At 31.2% G+C, this 17,884-nt stretch overlaps 1 protein-coding gene across 3 annotated transcripts in view; it reads right to left on the bottom strand.

The window, feature by feature from the left end:
• The window catches only part of Btbd8 (BTB domain containing 8), a 78,480-nt gene that overhangs the window by 5,075 nt on the left and 55,521 nt on the right, over positions 1–17,884 (bottom strand). For all 3 annotated transcript variants that reach the window (XM_005327733.5, XM_078026728.1, XM_078026727.1), the window contains 7 exons: positions 11,689–11,871; positions 10,914–11,051; positions 9,783–9,912; positions 7,305–7,366; positions 2,136–2,841; positions 1,704–1,791; positions 1,162–1,301 (listed from right to left, as the gene is read on the bottom strand). In XM_005327733.5, coding sequence (XP_005327790.2) covers positions 1,162–1,301; positions 1,704–1,791; positions 2,136–2,841; positions 7,305–7,366; positions 9,783–9,912; positions 10,914–11,051; positions 11,689–11,871 — 1,447 coding nt within the window. The remainder of the gene's footprint in view (positions 1–1,161; positions 1,302–1,703; positions 1,792–2,135; positions 2,842–7,304; positions 7,367–9,782; positions 9,913–10,913; positions 11,052–11,688; positions 11,872–17,884) is intronic.

Raw genomic sequence — 17,884 nt, 5'->3', positions numbered from 1 at the left:
TTCCTCAAGATCCTTGATCCTTATGCCAAAATTGGATTTGCATAAATATATGAGGGAGAAAAAAGTCTGATTTTTTAGACCAAAGGAGCAAGGAAGTTTTCCCTTTGAAGTTTTTTTTTTTTTTTTTTTTTTTTTTTTTGGTAGGTGGGGAGAGGGAGGGGAAGGCTGTGTTCTACATAGCTGGAAATGAGAAGCAAGCTAAACAGAAAATAGAAAACTGTTGAAATTGTTCCCTTTTCCTTTAAACATGAATAAAACCATTTTACTTCTTATAAGAAGACCACTATTATTGTAGCTCATTAATTTAAATCTGCAGTGGAAACCAGAACTGCTGCCTGAAGGGAATGAGAGATTAACTTTGGGAATTCATTTGTATATACTGGTTAGTCTTAGAGATGATATTTTTGAGCATTCAAATGCAAATAGACCAAAAAGCGTTATCAAACACTTTTTTTGTTTGCTTGTTTTGTGGTGCTAGGGACAGAATCCAGAGTCTTGTGTATACTAGAAAAGTGTTCTACCACTGAGTTATATGCCCCCAGTTCTAGCAAATAATTTTAAATGTTTAATTTTTAGCTATTACTAAGATATAAATAATTTTCTCTGCCTTATTATTTAAATTGATTTTCAGTATTAATTCATAATGTAAACCAAAATTATTCTGAGGATTTTACAAACTGCTCTTATACATTTGAAGACTTAATGTATAAAGAAAAGTAATTTTTAAAATCAGTTATTATGTTAGCAGATCATGCAATCTAAATGGTACTCTTTTTAAAATTCTTCCTCTATATATAATGGCTATCTAGACTACACCATTATTTTTAGAGCTTTTTAGTGTTGGTTTTACAGATGGAATTCTTACAGTTATCTATGAAACTGTCAAGAAATATGGGCATACTCTATAAAAGCACCACAAATAAAGATAAACTAGTAATTCCCTTAATTATTTTTCCCACAAAGGATAATAAAAACCAAACCAATACCTCCAAAACATCAAAATACTTGTCTAAACTCTCATCTCTATCATGTGAAACAAATGTAAAATAAGTAAAATCATCTTATGTCTTATTTGCTACTTAAGTTCCAAATCTGAGTTTTGCTTATCCAACTTACATAAGGAAGTAATATCCATGATACCCACAACTATTTCAGCTTTACCTTGAGTTTTAGCAAGATTAGATGAGGCATTCTTTGTCCTCTTCTGAGTTATACCATGTCCATTGCCATTTCCTCTTTTCTTCAAAATTGCCTGTGGTATTGGATCATTATATCCTTTGCCACTGACTTTCTTTAGTACACTAAGAAAAATGGTTTGCACTTAGTATTACAATGAGATTCCAAAACATGAACTTTTAAGAGAATCACTCATGAAATATGTTTTTCCCAAGAAATAAAAGTACATCTTTTTTTGAAAATAGAGAAACCATAAGTTTTTAAGTTTTAAAAGTGTAGGTAAAGTATGATAAAGTAATACATAATAAATGCCATAAGTATAAAGATATTCTTCTAATATTTTGCATCAATCATTCTTGCATAAATATACTTCTTTCATAAATAAGACAATCATTTAAAATATCACAGTATAATATTTTACTTTTTTTTAACAAAGAAAAGACACTTTAACAATATTCGGTTAAATTAGTATATAATTAACTACAGAGAAAGTTAGCATATAGGTTAAACAATAAATGAAGACCTACCTATTATTTATATTAGTGTCTTGTTCATGAATGCTTTTTTTGTTGGAAGTTCCACTGGTAACTTTTGAAACAGGCTGAGATTTTACTGCTATAAATTAAGAAAAAGTCAGTCATGGGATAGAATATACAAACATGTAACAATATGGTATAAAATTTACTGGTTAGACACTATAAACAAAAGTGTTAAAGTAGAAAGGACTATGTTTTCTCGAATCATATAAATAAATAGTTCATGGCATTTTAAAATAAAAGACCCCCAAGCATTATTCTAAGAACTTACTTGTTAAGAGCAATTAAAAATTAGGTTTTGGGGTAAAGGTGTAGTTCAGTAATAGAGCATTTGCCTAGCATGTACAAGGCCCTGGGTTTGCTCCCCAACACAATACACACAAAGTATTAAAAAAAAAAAAAACTAGAGTGCTAAAAACCCACCTACAATGGAAGTTTTGACACTGTCTACACTGTTTTTCACCATCTGTTCTGGAGAATCACAAAATGATAGCTTCTGACCAGAAGACAAATCTTCTACTGATCCATTTTCTTTTGGATTGCCCAGACATCCAGCAGAAATTGATAATTCCACACTTGAATTTGGAGATTGGATGGAAGGTCCTGCAATGCTGAGGCATGGAGAATTTTTCCCTGTCACTTTTTTCAAAGGTTTTGCTTTGGTTTGCCCATTTAAATTTCCAGTGAGTACCTTGGGTCTGGCGCCTGTGATTTGCCCTTCTTGATTTTTCACTCCTTTTCCATTTACTGAATTCTTATGTCCAGTTGCTGCTGCCGTTGCTATTGCTGACTTTTCCACAACTTTAGGTGGTAGGTTTTCCAGTTTTGCATTATCATTGTTTTCTATTTGGGGCTTTATTACAGTTTTGGACTTTCCAGAAATATTTTTTCCCCCAGTTTTCAATTCTTTTGTAATCTTAGATGATACTTTTGTACTATCCTTTTCTTTTACATCATTATGTTTCAAGGTTTTATTTATACTGTTTCTATTAGTATTTGATGAATGTCCAGATGCTCCTAATCCATCGGATTTCATCTTTTGATTAGCAGAGAGAGTACTCCAACACTTGTTATTTTCCCTCCAAGATTTGTTTTTTATAATACTAGAATCAGAAACTTGTCTCCTTTGCTATAAAAAAAGAAGAAAAAATACTTTGTAATTTGACTGAAGTATTTACATATAATACTCTGTTTCAGTAAGCTAGTTTTTCAGAAAAAACAAACAACAAAGTTTATGTTATGATTTAAAGTCATTTAAAACTTGGATTGAGTCTTTGATCATTTTGATCAAAACTTTTTTATCTCTGACCATTTTATCTTTAATCAAACTTGAAACAAAGCATTAAAGGTTTACATATTTATAAAAGCCATACTATTTTTAATTTTTTTAGGTCTGGTAGAGATTAATACCTAAAGGTTCAGCACGCCTTAAGTAAATATTAATATTCAACATTTTTTTAGGAATTCCTGGTTCCACACAAAACCTTTTTCCTACATCATTTCAATTAATCTTTACAATAATCCTATGAAATAGCTCCTGTAGATATTTTCAGTTTTTAGACAAGAAATAGAGGATGAAAGCAAGTATGTGACTTACCCAAGGTAATAAGCTTGTAAGGGACAGAATTAGGACTTGAGCTCATGACTTACTGCTTCAAGGTGGTAATCATCCAAATGGTATAATTTGAGAGACAATGTAAAGATTTTCACCCAAACCTCTCTCTTCAACCCTATCCCAAATGCCAGAAATTTTATCATTAAAGATTTAATTCTCTATAATAAGAATAGTTTACTTCTTGGAGTCTTAATTTAAAACAAAAAACTCCTAGGAAATACAACATATTACATCAGAAAACCTTGGTTTTTTTAAAGAACAAGAGGGTAGTACAGTAAGGCTACCTGGAGAAAGTGTAGAAAAAGGGATATGAAAAAGGAAAAAGGAAGAAAATAGGTAATGAAGACAAACACAACCATTTTATCATTTTAAAACCTAACCTTAGGAAGGAAGAGAACAACAAAAATTTTAAAGTTGGTAAACATTTTAGAATAAAAATATAAGTTATTATATTGTCATTTTTTTGGGTAAATTGTAAATGTTCATTTTTTTTCCCTTTCTAAAGCTATATGAGACTGTGGAGGCAAAGCTTGTATTGTCTTCACTTCTGGTATCTAAAACCCTTGACACCATGCCCATAATATACTGGGGACTCAAGAAAATGCTGTTGTTAAAACTACGCATATATTGATTATAATTCAATAATATAATTATTTCTAAATCCGAAAAGCTTCTATATTATGTTGAAAATTGTCCAAGATAAAATGACACACACACACACACACACACACACATATATATATGTGTGCATATAGACAATAAAAATATATAAATAACTTAGCTAAATTTGGTAAAAAATGAGGTATGGTGATAAAGGAATCATGAGACTTACGTTGGCTTTGCCTCCAATGGATCTGAGATATTTAAGAAGTTATTAGCAACGCTGAGCCTTAGATTTTGCATGTCTATAGAGTAGAGAATAATCTTCCTCAGATCAGTGTTCAAGGAGTCTAATATTTATAAAGTTCAGATAGGCTTTTTCCTCAGTTTTTGCTTTTTTGATCAAATCTTAACCCAACAAATAACATTCCTCTATTTTTAATCCTAAAATTAGGTCAAGTTCTGCTTTTAGACCTTTTTTCTCTCCCTTCAAACCGACTATACTTAATTTTCTCTGTCCTTAAATCTTTGCACTTTGAAGTAATATGTATTATATGGGGTAAATATACTCCTTTAGAAACTTAACATAGTATGATATGATGAAGATTCAATGTAAATGAATTTCTAGGCAGTCTCTTACTTATATTTGCCAAGTTTAAATGTTTCTTCTGAACACATGACCAATTGGGAATGATCACCATATTCTATTGACTAAATAAATAAATAAATAAATAAAAGATAACCCTCCAATGTATTCTTATTCTTATTTTTTTGGTTAATTCTTACCATAGAAAATTTTAAACATAATTAAAAGACGACAGAACTGCCATGGACTTAATATCCAGCTTTAACAATTACCAATACATGTCCAATTGTTTCATATATATTATCCCCATTTTATTTTGAAGCAACTACTAGAAATGAGATGTTTTATTTTTAAGAATTTTAGTACTAGCACTCTTTTAAACATTTCTCCCAGTCTTATCTGATTAACTTTTTCCCACCTTCTATTTTTTTTTGGTATTAGACATTGAACCCAGGGGTGCTTTACCACAAAGCCACATTCTAGCCCTTTTCATTTTTTATTTTGAGACAGCGGCTAAGTTTCTTAGGGCCTCACTAAATTGCTGAGGCTGGCTCAACTTGTGATCCTCCTGCCTCAGTCTCCCTAGTTCCTGGGATTACAGGTGTGTGTCATTGCACCCAGCCTTTTCTCTACCTTCTAAATGTTTTATCTTTGTTTGAAAAACATGTGTATTCATTTCACATTTACTAAGTACTTACTACATACCAGACAACTGCCTCAAAATTATTTTTACTAATTTTCACAATAATCCTGCTGGTTTTATTATTCCATCTAACAGATAAGCAAATGTGAAGATAATAATGTGAAGTCAAGATGTGAACTATTCTAATTTTATATGTAGCACTTATTTCAGTATACCACTGCTTTTCTGAGGGAAACTTATTACTCTATTTCCTTCTCATTGTTGTTAACAGAAAATAACTCTTAGACAAACTTAAGGTCAGGAAGATGAGGAAGAATGATGAAAATCTGTTCTATTTTACTGTAGGGCAGAGGAGGAGGAAAAGCCTGCTCTATAATAGGGGGAAAGAAGGCAGTAGACTACTTCCTGGAGGCCTTAAAACAAACAAGCAACAACAACAACAACAAAACCACAAGAATAACTGGGAATTTAAGTACATTAAAAAAAAATCCTAAGGTAACATCTCCTAGAATAACTATGTTATGGGAAATTATATAATATGCTTTAAAGTGACTCAGGGGAAGCCTAGTGGTATCCTATAGTTTAACAAGTAGAAATTTAGTTGAAACAAAATTCAAGTTTCTTTTCCTGTAGTGTTTCTCACCACTTTTAAGGTATAATTTTTATCTACAGGCTCTAAGAGGAGCTACAGTATATACTGATTCTTAAACTGAGTGCAAACTACATGTTCTTAGGTGGAACATATGATGGAGCTACTATATTGTGAAACACACTCTAGAGAATAGTCCTAGTAAGTTTACTGAACAAAGCTCCAATATCCCAGTTTCTTATCTAAGATATTTGTTTAGATATTGATCCTGCCTTAAGCCATGAGAGCTTATTTGGCTTGGGCTGCAGTGTTTTCTATAAGGAAGAAAACAGGATTCCTATGCCACTCTGCAAGGGCACTATATTCTTTGCATTCCAAACTGGAACTCTCAATGTATATTTTCATCTTATCATTGTAATGCACACAGTAGGCTAGTATAATTCTACACTTAAAAAAATATTTTTAGTTACAATTGGACAGAATGCTTTTATTTAATTTATTTATTTATTTTTATGTGGTGCTGAGGATTGAACCCAGCGCCCTGCACATGCTAGACAAGCGCTGTTCCGCTGAGTCACAATCCCAGTCCCTGTACTTTTAAATATATTATTGATTACATAAGCAGCTATAAATTATCTTGAAACCCTAACCAGTATTAACATATTTTGTGGGAATAAAAATATAATTTCAGTTATAATAAATACATCAAGTAACTTTTGTGTGTATATGGTAAAAAACATATAACACAAAATTACCATCTTAACATTTTTAAGCATCCAGTACAGTTACATTAATTATATGAACTTTGTTACACAACATATCTCTAGAACTTTCTTGTATTACAAAACTGAAAATCTATACCCACTAAACAACTCCCCTTTTCTATAACCCACTCTACTCTCTGTCTTTGGGAATCACCATTCTACTGTTTCTGAGAATTTGATTACACTAAGTACCTTACATAAGCACACTAAGTAATTTCTAAAGTAGAACACAACTGTGCTCTTGATACCAATTGCTTTCTTCACATAAAAAATGTGAATTAAAATAGAGAAAACTGGAACAAGCAAGACCTTCTTTAATAAAAAAAAATAGGTTAATTAGAAAAAGTCATTGAGTTAGATCTAGAATTCTGAAAAACTCCTAATCTACTGGAATAGCTCCAATATATTACTTGCCAAAAAGGTTTTCAAGGAAATGAAAAAGGTGGCTACTTCTCATGCCAGCTGGACATCAAAAATTCACATCATTTAAAAATGTATTTAATGTACATTTGATTTTAAAAGACTCAAAATTATTTCTAATAGCTTTAATTAATGAGTAAAGAAATTTTTTAAAATTAGGCTAAAATACAAAATAATAAAATTTAAGGGGCAGGGGCTGTAGCTCATTGGTAAAGTGCTTGCCTCGCATTTGTGAGGCACTGGGTTGGATCCTCAGAACCACATAAAAATAAATAAAGATACTGTGTGTTGATCTACAACTAAATAAATATTTTTTTAAAAATTTCAATAACTTTTTATATTTTGTCATTGAACCTATAAAATTCAGAAGTTTACCTGAGAGCTACTGAATATAGGCTTTTTGCCAAGTCTTCGATCATCACCTTTGTCAAATGCAGCTGTAGAAAAAAACAGCAATTTATTTTTTATAGAAAGTATTACTTTTACCAAAGAAGCACAAGAAAAATAGAATTCTAGCACAAAACATTATATTTTGATAGAAGTAACAACAACAAAAACCTGAAACCAATCTAGTGCACAAAAATAATTTATATTATTCTAAAATATAATCTCTATTATATTTTAGAATTTTTTAAAAAGGATGTCATTTTCAATCTTTCTCTAGTTCCTAAGATATTTGTTTTAAAAATTAATAAATAATAAGTGTAATCTCACAAGGAATGTTCACATATTTACAAAAACCCAGAAATTTTTCATGTTGAAAATTTTTAGATAACTGGTTTCATTTATTTTCCAAATTTCAAAAAATTATACATTATGACAAATATATTTTATAAATAATTAAACATAAAAATATTTATCCTAAAAATATAAAAATACTCTGTTGAAATTAACTAAAAATATATCCTAGTTTTGCCTGCAAGTCATGAGGAAGGAGAAAACAGAACAAAAAAATAAGATTCTATTGAAAATAAAACAAGAAACAATTCTCAAACTCATATTATTTCTTTTAGAATTAAATAAATATTCATTTTATAAATTAAGTTTATATGAGAAGTACTGGGGAATTCATGTTTATGCACTTAAAATAAGAATTTGAATGACGTCAGGAAAATATATAGGAATAATAGTATGAGGTCTATCAACACAGTTCAGCTAATGTATTTCTTTCTTTTAAAGGTTATGGTGCTTTAAGACATATTTTGAATAAAAATATATAATTTCCAAAATTTTATTTTTATTAAAACAGCTAATAAAAATATATTAAATTATCTAACTATCATGCATCTTCCACAATCTCTATTTTACAGGATATGTGCTACAGGACAAAGCAAGATTCTAGAAGTGATATTGTAAAGACTGATTTACAGTAAGCAAATGACTCTGCACAACAATATATGGAAAAAAATTAATAGAAAATTTCTTCCAAAAGTCAGTAACTCAGCTAGAATACAAAAAATGTTATAACAAAGACAACCCTAAAATATTTTTTAATCTGTGTTTCCCAATGCAGTAATTGTGCATAAATCAGGATTCATTATTATTCATATTTAAGGTTTATAAATATTATTACTGTACTGATGGAATGTAATAGAATGGAGAGTTCTTTTGATAATTATCTGTATTACCAATGATATTTTCTTTAGATTTGTGTATTTACATATATTTTTAATTAGTGCTTGAAGAATTAAAGAACATTGTTTGAAGTTCAACTTAACTATGCAATCCTCTAAAACAGAGAAAAACAAAGTTTGCTACCAACTAGAAAAGAGTTGAAGGACATTTACTCAAGGAATGCTAATCTTATTTTGTTTCTTCACATTGTATAGATATTATAGTAAAGATAAACTATCATCTAAAAATCAGCATAGAAATAGTCACTACAAAAAAATTCCAGTTTCTAAAGATCTCTTGATTCTTGTTATTTAAAAAAAATGGAATTTCTTTGAAAAGTACTGTTTGAATAACATCTAGCTGCACTATCATGTTAGATTTACAACATAAGACAGCAGTTCACATTTTAACTGTATCACTAAAGGATTTATATACTCACACATTACCAAAAATATATTTCATCACATATAGCTTCCATCTTTTATAGGAAATAAATGTTTACTTCAGAAAACAGTCCCTTAGCTAAAACTGTTTTTAAAAGTATACTTGCAGAATATGCCAGGATTTTTTTCTAAGGCACTGGTTTTAACCCCAAAATAGTCATGAAGCCATTTTTAGTTCCACACCCTCAAATTTTTGGTTTTTTGAAACAATCACACATTCTGAGAAATGCACATCTTTTGTTTAATGCTTATGTTTCAAATGGTACCTATTAAGTATCAGAGACCACTGTGTGGTTCCTGAGGGACACTCTGCAATAGCACACATCACATCACCAAACAAATCAATTGTGAAAAAAACCCATGCAATCTAGGCAAAACCACAAGAAAGGGTGTCTTCTGAAAAAGATGGAAAATCTTTATGGTAAAATATATTTTCAAAGGGAGAAAGTATGTTTTGTAATCTGTTCTATATGGATTATATTCTTTTATACTTCTAACCTCTTCACAAGAATGCCTTTAAGCAAATTTGGCTGGAATACTGTTGCTAATATACAGTAGGATTAAAAATTTATATGTATATATAAAGGAAATGAGTTTCAATTTCTAACAGCAGCAAAAACAAAACATGATTTATTAAAACCGCCTAACATACTATCACTAGTTTTGGATAGCACAGTATTATTGAACAGAAGCATACAAATGTTAACCTTTCTACTTATCAGAATGTTCACCTTCAAAATATCTGCTGTCATAAAGATCATAAAATGAGAATAAAAAAATTTCAAGGCTAACATACCTGCTTGGATTTTCTGTTGATCATCTGTGCTCATCAGCTTCCAGCTTTCTGTGTGACGAACAGCATAGAAAGACTGAACCAGGAAGATCCACAGCTTATCACGCAGAGCCTGGATCTTGCACGTAAAACCCTGTGTTCAAGCAACAAATCAGCAGCTGGTGAGAGCCACATTGTCATAGCAACCAGTCATTATTCCTTTCCGAATCTACTTACTCCTAAGCTAGATCAATGATGTCATCACTTAGATTTTTAAGATCATAGGGTACATATTATTTATGAAGGGCTTACTCATTAACAGAATTTTAAGTGAACGTGAAACTAAATCTTACCCTTTCAACCAAACATTATTTTAAAACACCAATGTCCATTATGAATATATTCCACAGCCTTTTAAAATCAACTATGACATTACAAGGTCAAATACTCTATGCAATAATAATAAATATGATGAAATTTTCATCATTCTTATAGAATATATATGCCAATAATTTACAACTATCTTACTAATTACCACTGATTAACTGCATTTAAAATAATATTTAAGTTTTGCCTTTTCCTGGTCAATCTAATTTTATGACTTTTTAAGAGAAAAAGGAATTAAAAATATATATCAACAAAAGGCAATAATTCTACAACATATGTTTTATATCCAAAAATTTAATATAATGACCAGAAAATATATTGGTGATATTTGACACAATGTAACTCTAAGTACCAACAACTAGGTTTAGAATAAATGAGCCAAAATGCCAAATTCTAGGGACTGGAGTTGTGGCTCAGTGATAGAGCACTTGCCTAGCATGTGTGAGGCCCTGCGTTCAATCCTCAGCACCACATAAAGATAAATAAATAAAATAAAGGTATTGTATCCATCTCAACTACAAAAAATATTTTAAAAAATGCCAAACTCTAAACTTTCATAAAAAGTCCATTTGAATATAAATGGAATTTAAAAACTTTTATATTATGAAAAATTCCAAACATATACAAAAGTAGAGACCATAATCAACCCCCAGATGTCTATTAACTAGCTTCAATGGCCCATGCAACATTTAAAATGTAAATACAATTTAAAATCTCAAAATACTTCAAATATTACATCATTTTAATGAATTTTATTACATTCAGTACCATTTCCTTTATATTTTCAGATTTTAGTAATGTGTCCACAGCCATAAGAAGAGAGCAACTATTTTCAGTGGTAATATTTTCTTCAATTGCTTTTAAAATTTTGTCCAACAGATCAGCTGTGCTGCTCATTGCTTGTGACTACAAAACACAGAATTGATATTTAATAGAGATCATGTAAAATGTGTAAGAAATGTGAAAGTCTGTCATAACAGCAAAACAATCATAATTACTAGCTATATGAAATCTATCAGAAATCATATGTTCTTTCTTTCCCTTTCTTTTGTTAAAATATAAACACACACACACACCCCACATACATATACACAGTTTAAAGAGACAACACAGCCATAATAGCAGAACCTAGAAATAAGCAAAAGAAGTTCTCTATTCAATTACTAATTTTAGAGAAAGTAGCTCCCCAATAAGTTAGGGAATTTTTGCAAGGACCATAATTGTATTACAGACCAAAACAGTATCTTTACAACTTGGTTTAAAAAATGTGACTATGCTGATTGAGGGTTACAGTTGGCCAGAGTTACAATGTGCTTTGCCAAGGCACTCAAACCTGTCCCTCCTGCCTTCTTTGTCTTGTGAGCCAAAAATCCTGTCCATCACTGCACTAAATCTGATGCAAACATGCCATCTGCTGTGAAATTTATTTAAATCATACTAATTTAATCAAAGGCAACCTGCATATAAAAACTCTTACATAATTAAAATTACAACACAAAGATAGAACAAAACTGAATACAGAATACAATTGTAGACATAGTACCTGCAAGAGGAGAATGAAATTTTCACTCTGAATGATCTTGGAGAAGTTTTCTACAATAAATGCAATACACTCTTCTTGGAGCTGAGATGCCATAGTTAGTGCTGCTTCTGTCCATTTTACTCTGGGTAAACTGATGATTAGCCTGTCACTTTCCATCAGAAGAAAAGCAGCATTCTTATCATTCTTAGAATTTAAAAAATATTGCAAAAAAAAGTTAGGTGGTATTATTGCTCATAAAATAGCTTTCTAAGCAAATACAATACTTTAGTTTTCTTGTGATGTTTCCTGCAAGAAACAAAATTACAGGTAGCTAGAAACTTTGTCATTAGTTTTACTTATAATATTCATTCATTCATTCAGAATTATCCAAAAGGGAAAACTTTGATTTGGGGAAAAAACCACCTTTATAAGGTAGCTGAAATAAACCTGAGAGCACAACTATAATATAACTACAAAGAAAAAATCCACTTCCTTAAGATTATCACCACCAAATTAATCATTCATAATTCCTATATATATCATTCATAACTTCAGGGATTGACATGTCATGAATTTTTTTCTGACTATAAAATATGTTTTTTAATTTAAATATTTTTTTAATAGTTGTAGACAGCATGCCTTTACTTGTCTATTTTATGTGGCGCTAAGGATTAAAATGCTAGGCAAGCACTATACCACTGAGCTACAGTCTCAGCCCAAATTCTTCTCTAATAGGTATGATTCTTCTTTTTATATTTTATTCACTTAATAATGATTCATTTTTGTATCAGAGGAAAAAAATGTTCACAAATATTTATTTCTATGGAAAATGAAATTACAACTCATAAATACTACTGCTCTCTAAGGAAAAGGAAAAAACAACAAATTATTGTTTTTGTTTTTGGTAGTGGGTGCTTAACCACTGAGCCAGATTACAGGTGTTCACCACTGTGTCTGGCAAATTATAGTATCTTAATCATGGTTGATGCTTAGTAAATAATTATTGAATAAATAGACATCTGGTAGATTACCATAGCTTAACACACACACACACACACACACACACACACACACACACACACACAGAGTAACAAATTCTTTGCAGTTTCATTCACTGGGAGGTAGGATCTATTTCTTCATGTCTTGAATGTGGACTGCTTTTCACTTCCTTTAAGCAACAATGGTGGTACTTAAGTTCCAGAGACCGACAGCTTCTATCTTTACCCTTTTGGAATTCTGGGACCACTAGGCCATGAAGAAGCTTGGTAAGAAAGACCATGTGGAGTGAGAGGCCAAGCCTCCTGCTTAGACACTGGTTGAATGCAGTTACAGGGGGACTGGGGTTGTAGCTCAGTGGTACAGTGCTCACCTAGCATGTGTGAGGCACTGGGTTCAAATCTCAGCACCACACATAAAGAAAGAAAGAAAGAGGGGCTGGGGTTGTGGCTCAGTGGCAGAGTGCTTGCCTCTCAAATGTATGGTACTGGGTTCAATCCTCGGCACCACATAAAAATGAATAAACAAAATGAAGATAGAAAGAAAGATCTATTGACAACTAAAAAAAATTTAAAAATTTTGAAAAATAGGGACTGAGGTTATAGCTCAGTGGTAGACCGCTTTCCTAGCATGCATAAGGCACTGGGTTCGATCCCCAACACCACATACAAATAAACAAATAAAATAAAGGTAAAAATAAATAAATAAATAAAAATTGAAAAATAAAGAGTGAGCTCAGGCAAGGTCAGAAGAAGAATAAGTCAACCCACTGACTAGTGAGAAATAATAAACTGTAGTTTTAAGCTTTTTAGTGGTGGAGTGGGTTTGTTGCACAGCAATAGGCAGCTAATACACCTGGAAATAAGAAAATGAAATCTTAACATGAACTATATGATAGAGCTCTGCACACCCTCTGTATTGTTTAGATTTCAACTAAAGAGCTAAATCTGTACCCTAAACCTATACCAGATGCATGCTAAGAACCTGTCTCTTTTCTTTAAAGAACTTAATTCATTTGTAATTATTCAAAGATGAGCATAAATGGTATATTAATGTCTGTCTCATTCACTATGCTGATGTTCAATGTGTATGAGACCATGTCTGCTTTTGCTCACTACTATATCCTCAGGGCCTAATGCAAAATTGGGTCATGAAAGACACTCAAATATTCATTGATCTCTTAACATCATCAGATAACCGAGAAATATCTGTAAGTGAATTTCTAAGATAATTTATATTTAATTCTTGGATTTAAAACTCTAAAAAAAGTTTACCCATTTTCAAGAATTCATTAAAATGCATTATATATACTTCCACAGCTTTATCAAAGTAAAAAAATCCTATTTTGCTATAATTCAAGTTTTTTTTTTTTAGTACCATTATCTTTCCTCCTCTGGTGACTTCTGGAGTTACTGTGCAGTTAAGAAGAGTTTTAGGCAATAAGCATAATTTGCTCTGTTGTAGGCATTCCTCTGGTAGTGGAACCAAATTTTGGGTATGCAAATAAATTTGGCAGATATTTACAAAATGCTTACTATATAGATATTGTTATGTGCTCTGACAGTAATACATTTTAAAAGTACAGTATGTTTTATAATTTAGCTTGGAATCTACTAGAAAACTAAAATATGGACACAGTTATATACATAGATAATATATGATCTTTTTCTATACTGATCTGAGTATGTGATGAACATTAAATGTAAGAGTACCCTGAGGTTCAAAGAAGAAAAAAGTAATCCTTCTAAACCAAATATAAAATTTTAGTTCAACAGTTAACAATCATATGGTTCAATATTTGAAAATGTATAAAGATCATTACTAGGAAAAGTCTTCTGCTCCTTCCTATCCCCAAACCACCCATTTCCAAACCAATATAATTTTTTTTTTATCTTTTCAAGTGGTTTTATGCATAGACAATGTGTATAATTTTCTCCTTATTTTATTCAAGTGGAGGTATTATTGTGTAATCTGTATGTTGCCTTTTACATTTAGTATATATCTTTAATTTTTTCTTATTGATGTATACAGCCCTTTATGGTTTTAATAACTATGTAATAACCTATAATATAAAGATATCATAAGTAATTTAACTAGTCATCTATTTTTAGACATTACATTATTTACTATGCCTTTCTAAATTTGTAATTTAAAAAAAACATATTTGGGGCTGGGACTGTAGCTCAGTGGCAGAATACTTGCCTAGTGTGCTTGAGGCACTGGGTTCAATTCTTACATTACATTGCATTATTTTACTATGCATTATTTACTATGCTTTTACTATGTTATTATGTTATAATGAATTACCTTGTATGTGACATTATTTTATATCTCTAGGCTATATTTCCAGAAGTAGAATAGCTGGGTCAATACTACTAATCTTAGCCTGGATTCCACCTAAAAACTGAGACTGCAAAACAGGCTTGTATATAGATAGCTTGTTTGGGGAAGTGATTGATCTCAAGGGGGATATGATGCACTGGGAGAGAGAAAAGGATGAACAGAAAGCCAATCCAAGGTTGCATTTTCTAGTTCCTTGCTACTCGAAATGTGTTTCCCCAGTATCAGCATAACCAGAGCTTGTAGGAAAAGTAGAGTCTCTGGTTCCTCCCTTGATTTACTGAATTTAAATCTACATTAAATGAAATTCCTCAGTGTTTTGTGTATACATTAAAGTTTGAAAGGCATCGATAGAGCATTCAACATTGTAGGTGCCTGGGGCTCAATCTTGTTAAGCTCCATGGAGGATGTATTTTGAATTAACCACTCAAGAGACAGAAAAGGGAAACATTTAACCACTGGCTCCCATCTCCAGTGATCAAGGCTTGCCACCTGGGGTGTCAATTTTTTTTGTTGCCAGGATCATAAAGGTTCAGAATTGCTGAACTGGGGATATAATTCATCCATAGATTATGTACCTAGTATGCAGCAAGTCCTGGATTCAATCCCCACGTCTCCAAAACATAAAATAAATTATTTAATTGCTCAAGTGCAGGTATCCCATGTGGAGAAGTGAAGAGTCCAGAAAGAAAGAAAAATGTATGTGAGGAATTACACCTTGTACAGCTAGATGTTGCAGCAGTGTCTAGAATATAAACATTTGGCCAAGAGAATATGTAGGACAGCAGGGGTATCCAAAACACTGCCAATATACACTCAACACTATATTTTGAATACACCTAACACTATATTGAATAAACATTATGTGTACTGCCTTACAAATTGTAGCATCTTCCCTAGCAACCTATTTAGCAGTTCATGATCAGCATGAGAAAATAGAAGAAAGAAAGAAGAGGCAGGGAGAAAAGAGATAGAAAATACCAGTATATCCTACATAACAAGCCTAAGAGTTCTTTTGTAAAACTGTGTTTCAGTTCTACTTGTGAGTTACAATGGATAAAAAACTTCATAGTTTGGATGATTCAAAAAAGAGTCACAGTCAAAGGCTAGGGCTGTAGCTCTGTGGTAGAGCGCTTGCTTGCCTAGCATGTGTGAGGCATGGGGTTGCATATATAAATAAATATAAATAAATAAATATATAAAAATAAAATATAATATATATTTATTTATATATTTATATATATAAAATATATAAAAATAAAAATAAATAAATATATAAAAATAAAGGTCCATCAACAACTAAAAAAAAATTTTAAAAGGGTCACAGTCAAAAAAGTTTGAAAATTACAGTGAAAGATATGTTAATTTATATCTATCATGAATAAATTAGAATATTCTCTATATCCTTACTGACACAGTACAAATTTCCCTGTTTTTATTATTCTGAAGGGTACAAAAATGACTTGATGCTGACTAGTTTTAATGTCTACTTCTCTTTAAAAAATGAAGTTTAAGATCTGATGTTCAAATTAAGAGATGTTTGTATTTCCTTTCTGCCTATATTCTATAAATGAATTTTGTATGTAATTGAAATTAGACTGTTTTACATGTAAGTTATTTTATGTAGGCCCCATGGTAATCATACATAAAATACATACATAAATTACACAAAATAAATAAAGAAATCAAAGCATAAAAATATAAAAAATTTGAAGGAAGATAGCAAGAGAAGAAAAGTGGAACAAAACAAATATAATACAATGGGGAAAACAATTAACAAAATGGTGATAGTATATCTTTTCCTTAAGATAATAATTTAAAATGTAATTGCAAATGGATTAAACTCACCAATCAAGCTAAATGGAAAAAAAAAGCCACATCTATGGGATGGGATTGTAGCTCAGTGGCAGAGCACTTGCCTAGCACATGTGAGGCACTGGGTTCAATCCTTAGCATCACATAAAAATAAACTAATAAAATAAAGGTATATTGTGTTCATCTACAACTAAAAAAACTTTTGAAAAGAAGCCACATCTATATTTTGTGTGCAAGAGACTCCCTTAAAATTTAAGGACATGAATACCCTGAAAGTGAAGGGATAGAAAAAGATATTCTATAGCAATGATAGCAAAGAGAGGAAAAGTGGAGCTATAATTTTATCAGGCAGAAAAGACTAAGTCAAAAACAGCACAGGAGAAATAGAAAGACAGTATAGAATGAGAAAAAGGGTCTATCAAGAAGATATTATATATAATATCCTGAATCAAAACACATAAGCAAAATTAGTAGATCTGAAGACAGAGCTAGCAACACAGAGACAAAATGAGACTTCAATATTTTGTATTCAACAGTAAATAGAATTAGAAAATCAACAAAGAAATACCAGATTTGAACAACATAGACAAATGAACCTAACACATATAGAATTTTCCAAATAAGAGCAGTAGAATACCCATTCTTTTCAAGCACATACAAAGCACTCTCAAAAATATGTTACCTGCTAGCTCTCCAAAAGAAGTCTTAACAAAGCTAAAACTATTGAAACCATACAGAGTCTTTTCTGAACATAATGTAATGAAAGCAGAAATTAAGAGCAGAAAAAAAGCTGGAAAATATACAAATATGTAGGAATCATACTGAACACTTTCAAATACCCAGTGGGGTAAAGAAGCCAAGCTGGATGCAGAGGCATGTGCCTATAAACCCAGTGAATTGGGAGGCTGAGGAAATAGGATTGCAAGTTCAAAGCCAGCCTCAACAATTTAGCAAGAGGGCCTCAGCAATTTAATGAGATCCTGTCTCAAAATAAAAAATAAAAAGGGCCAGGGTAAGCACCCCTGGTTTCAATCCTAGTATAAAAAGAAAAAGTAGTAGTAGTAAA

Source organism: Ictidomys tridecemlineatus, chromosome 11 (genome assembly GCF_052094955.1).
Source record: "Ictidomys tridecemlineatus isolate mIctTri1 chromosome 11, mIctTri1.hap1, whole genome shotgun sequence".
Taxonomy (NCBI): domain Eukaryota; kingdom Metazoa; phylum Chordata; class Mammalia; order Rodentia; family Sciuridae; genus Ictidomys; species Ictidomys tridecemlineatus.
The sequence above is the reverse complement of the archived record's forward strand: the minus strand, read 5'-3'. Positions and strand labels throughout refer to the sequence as shown.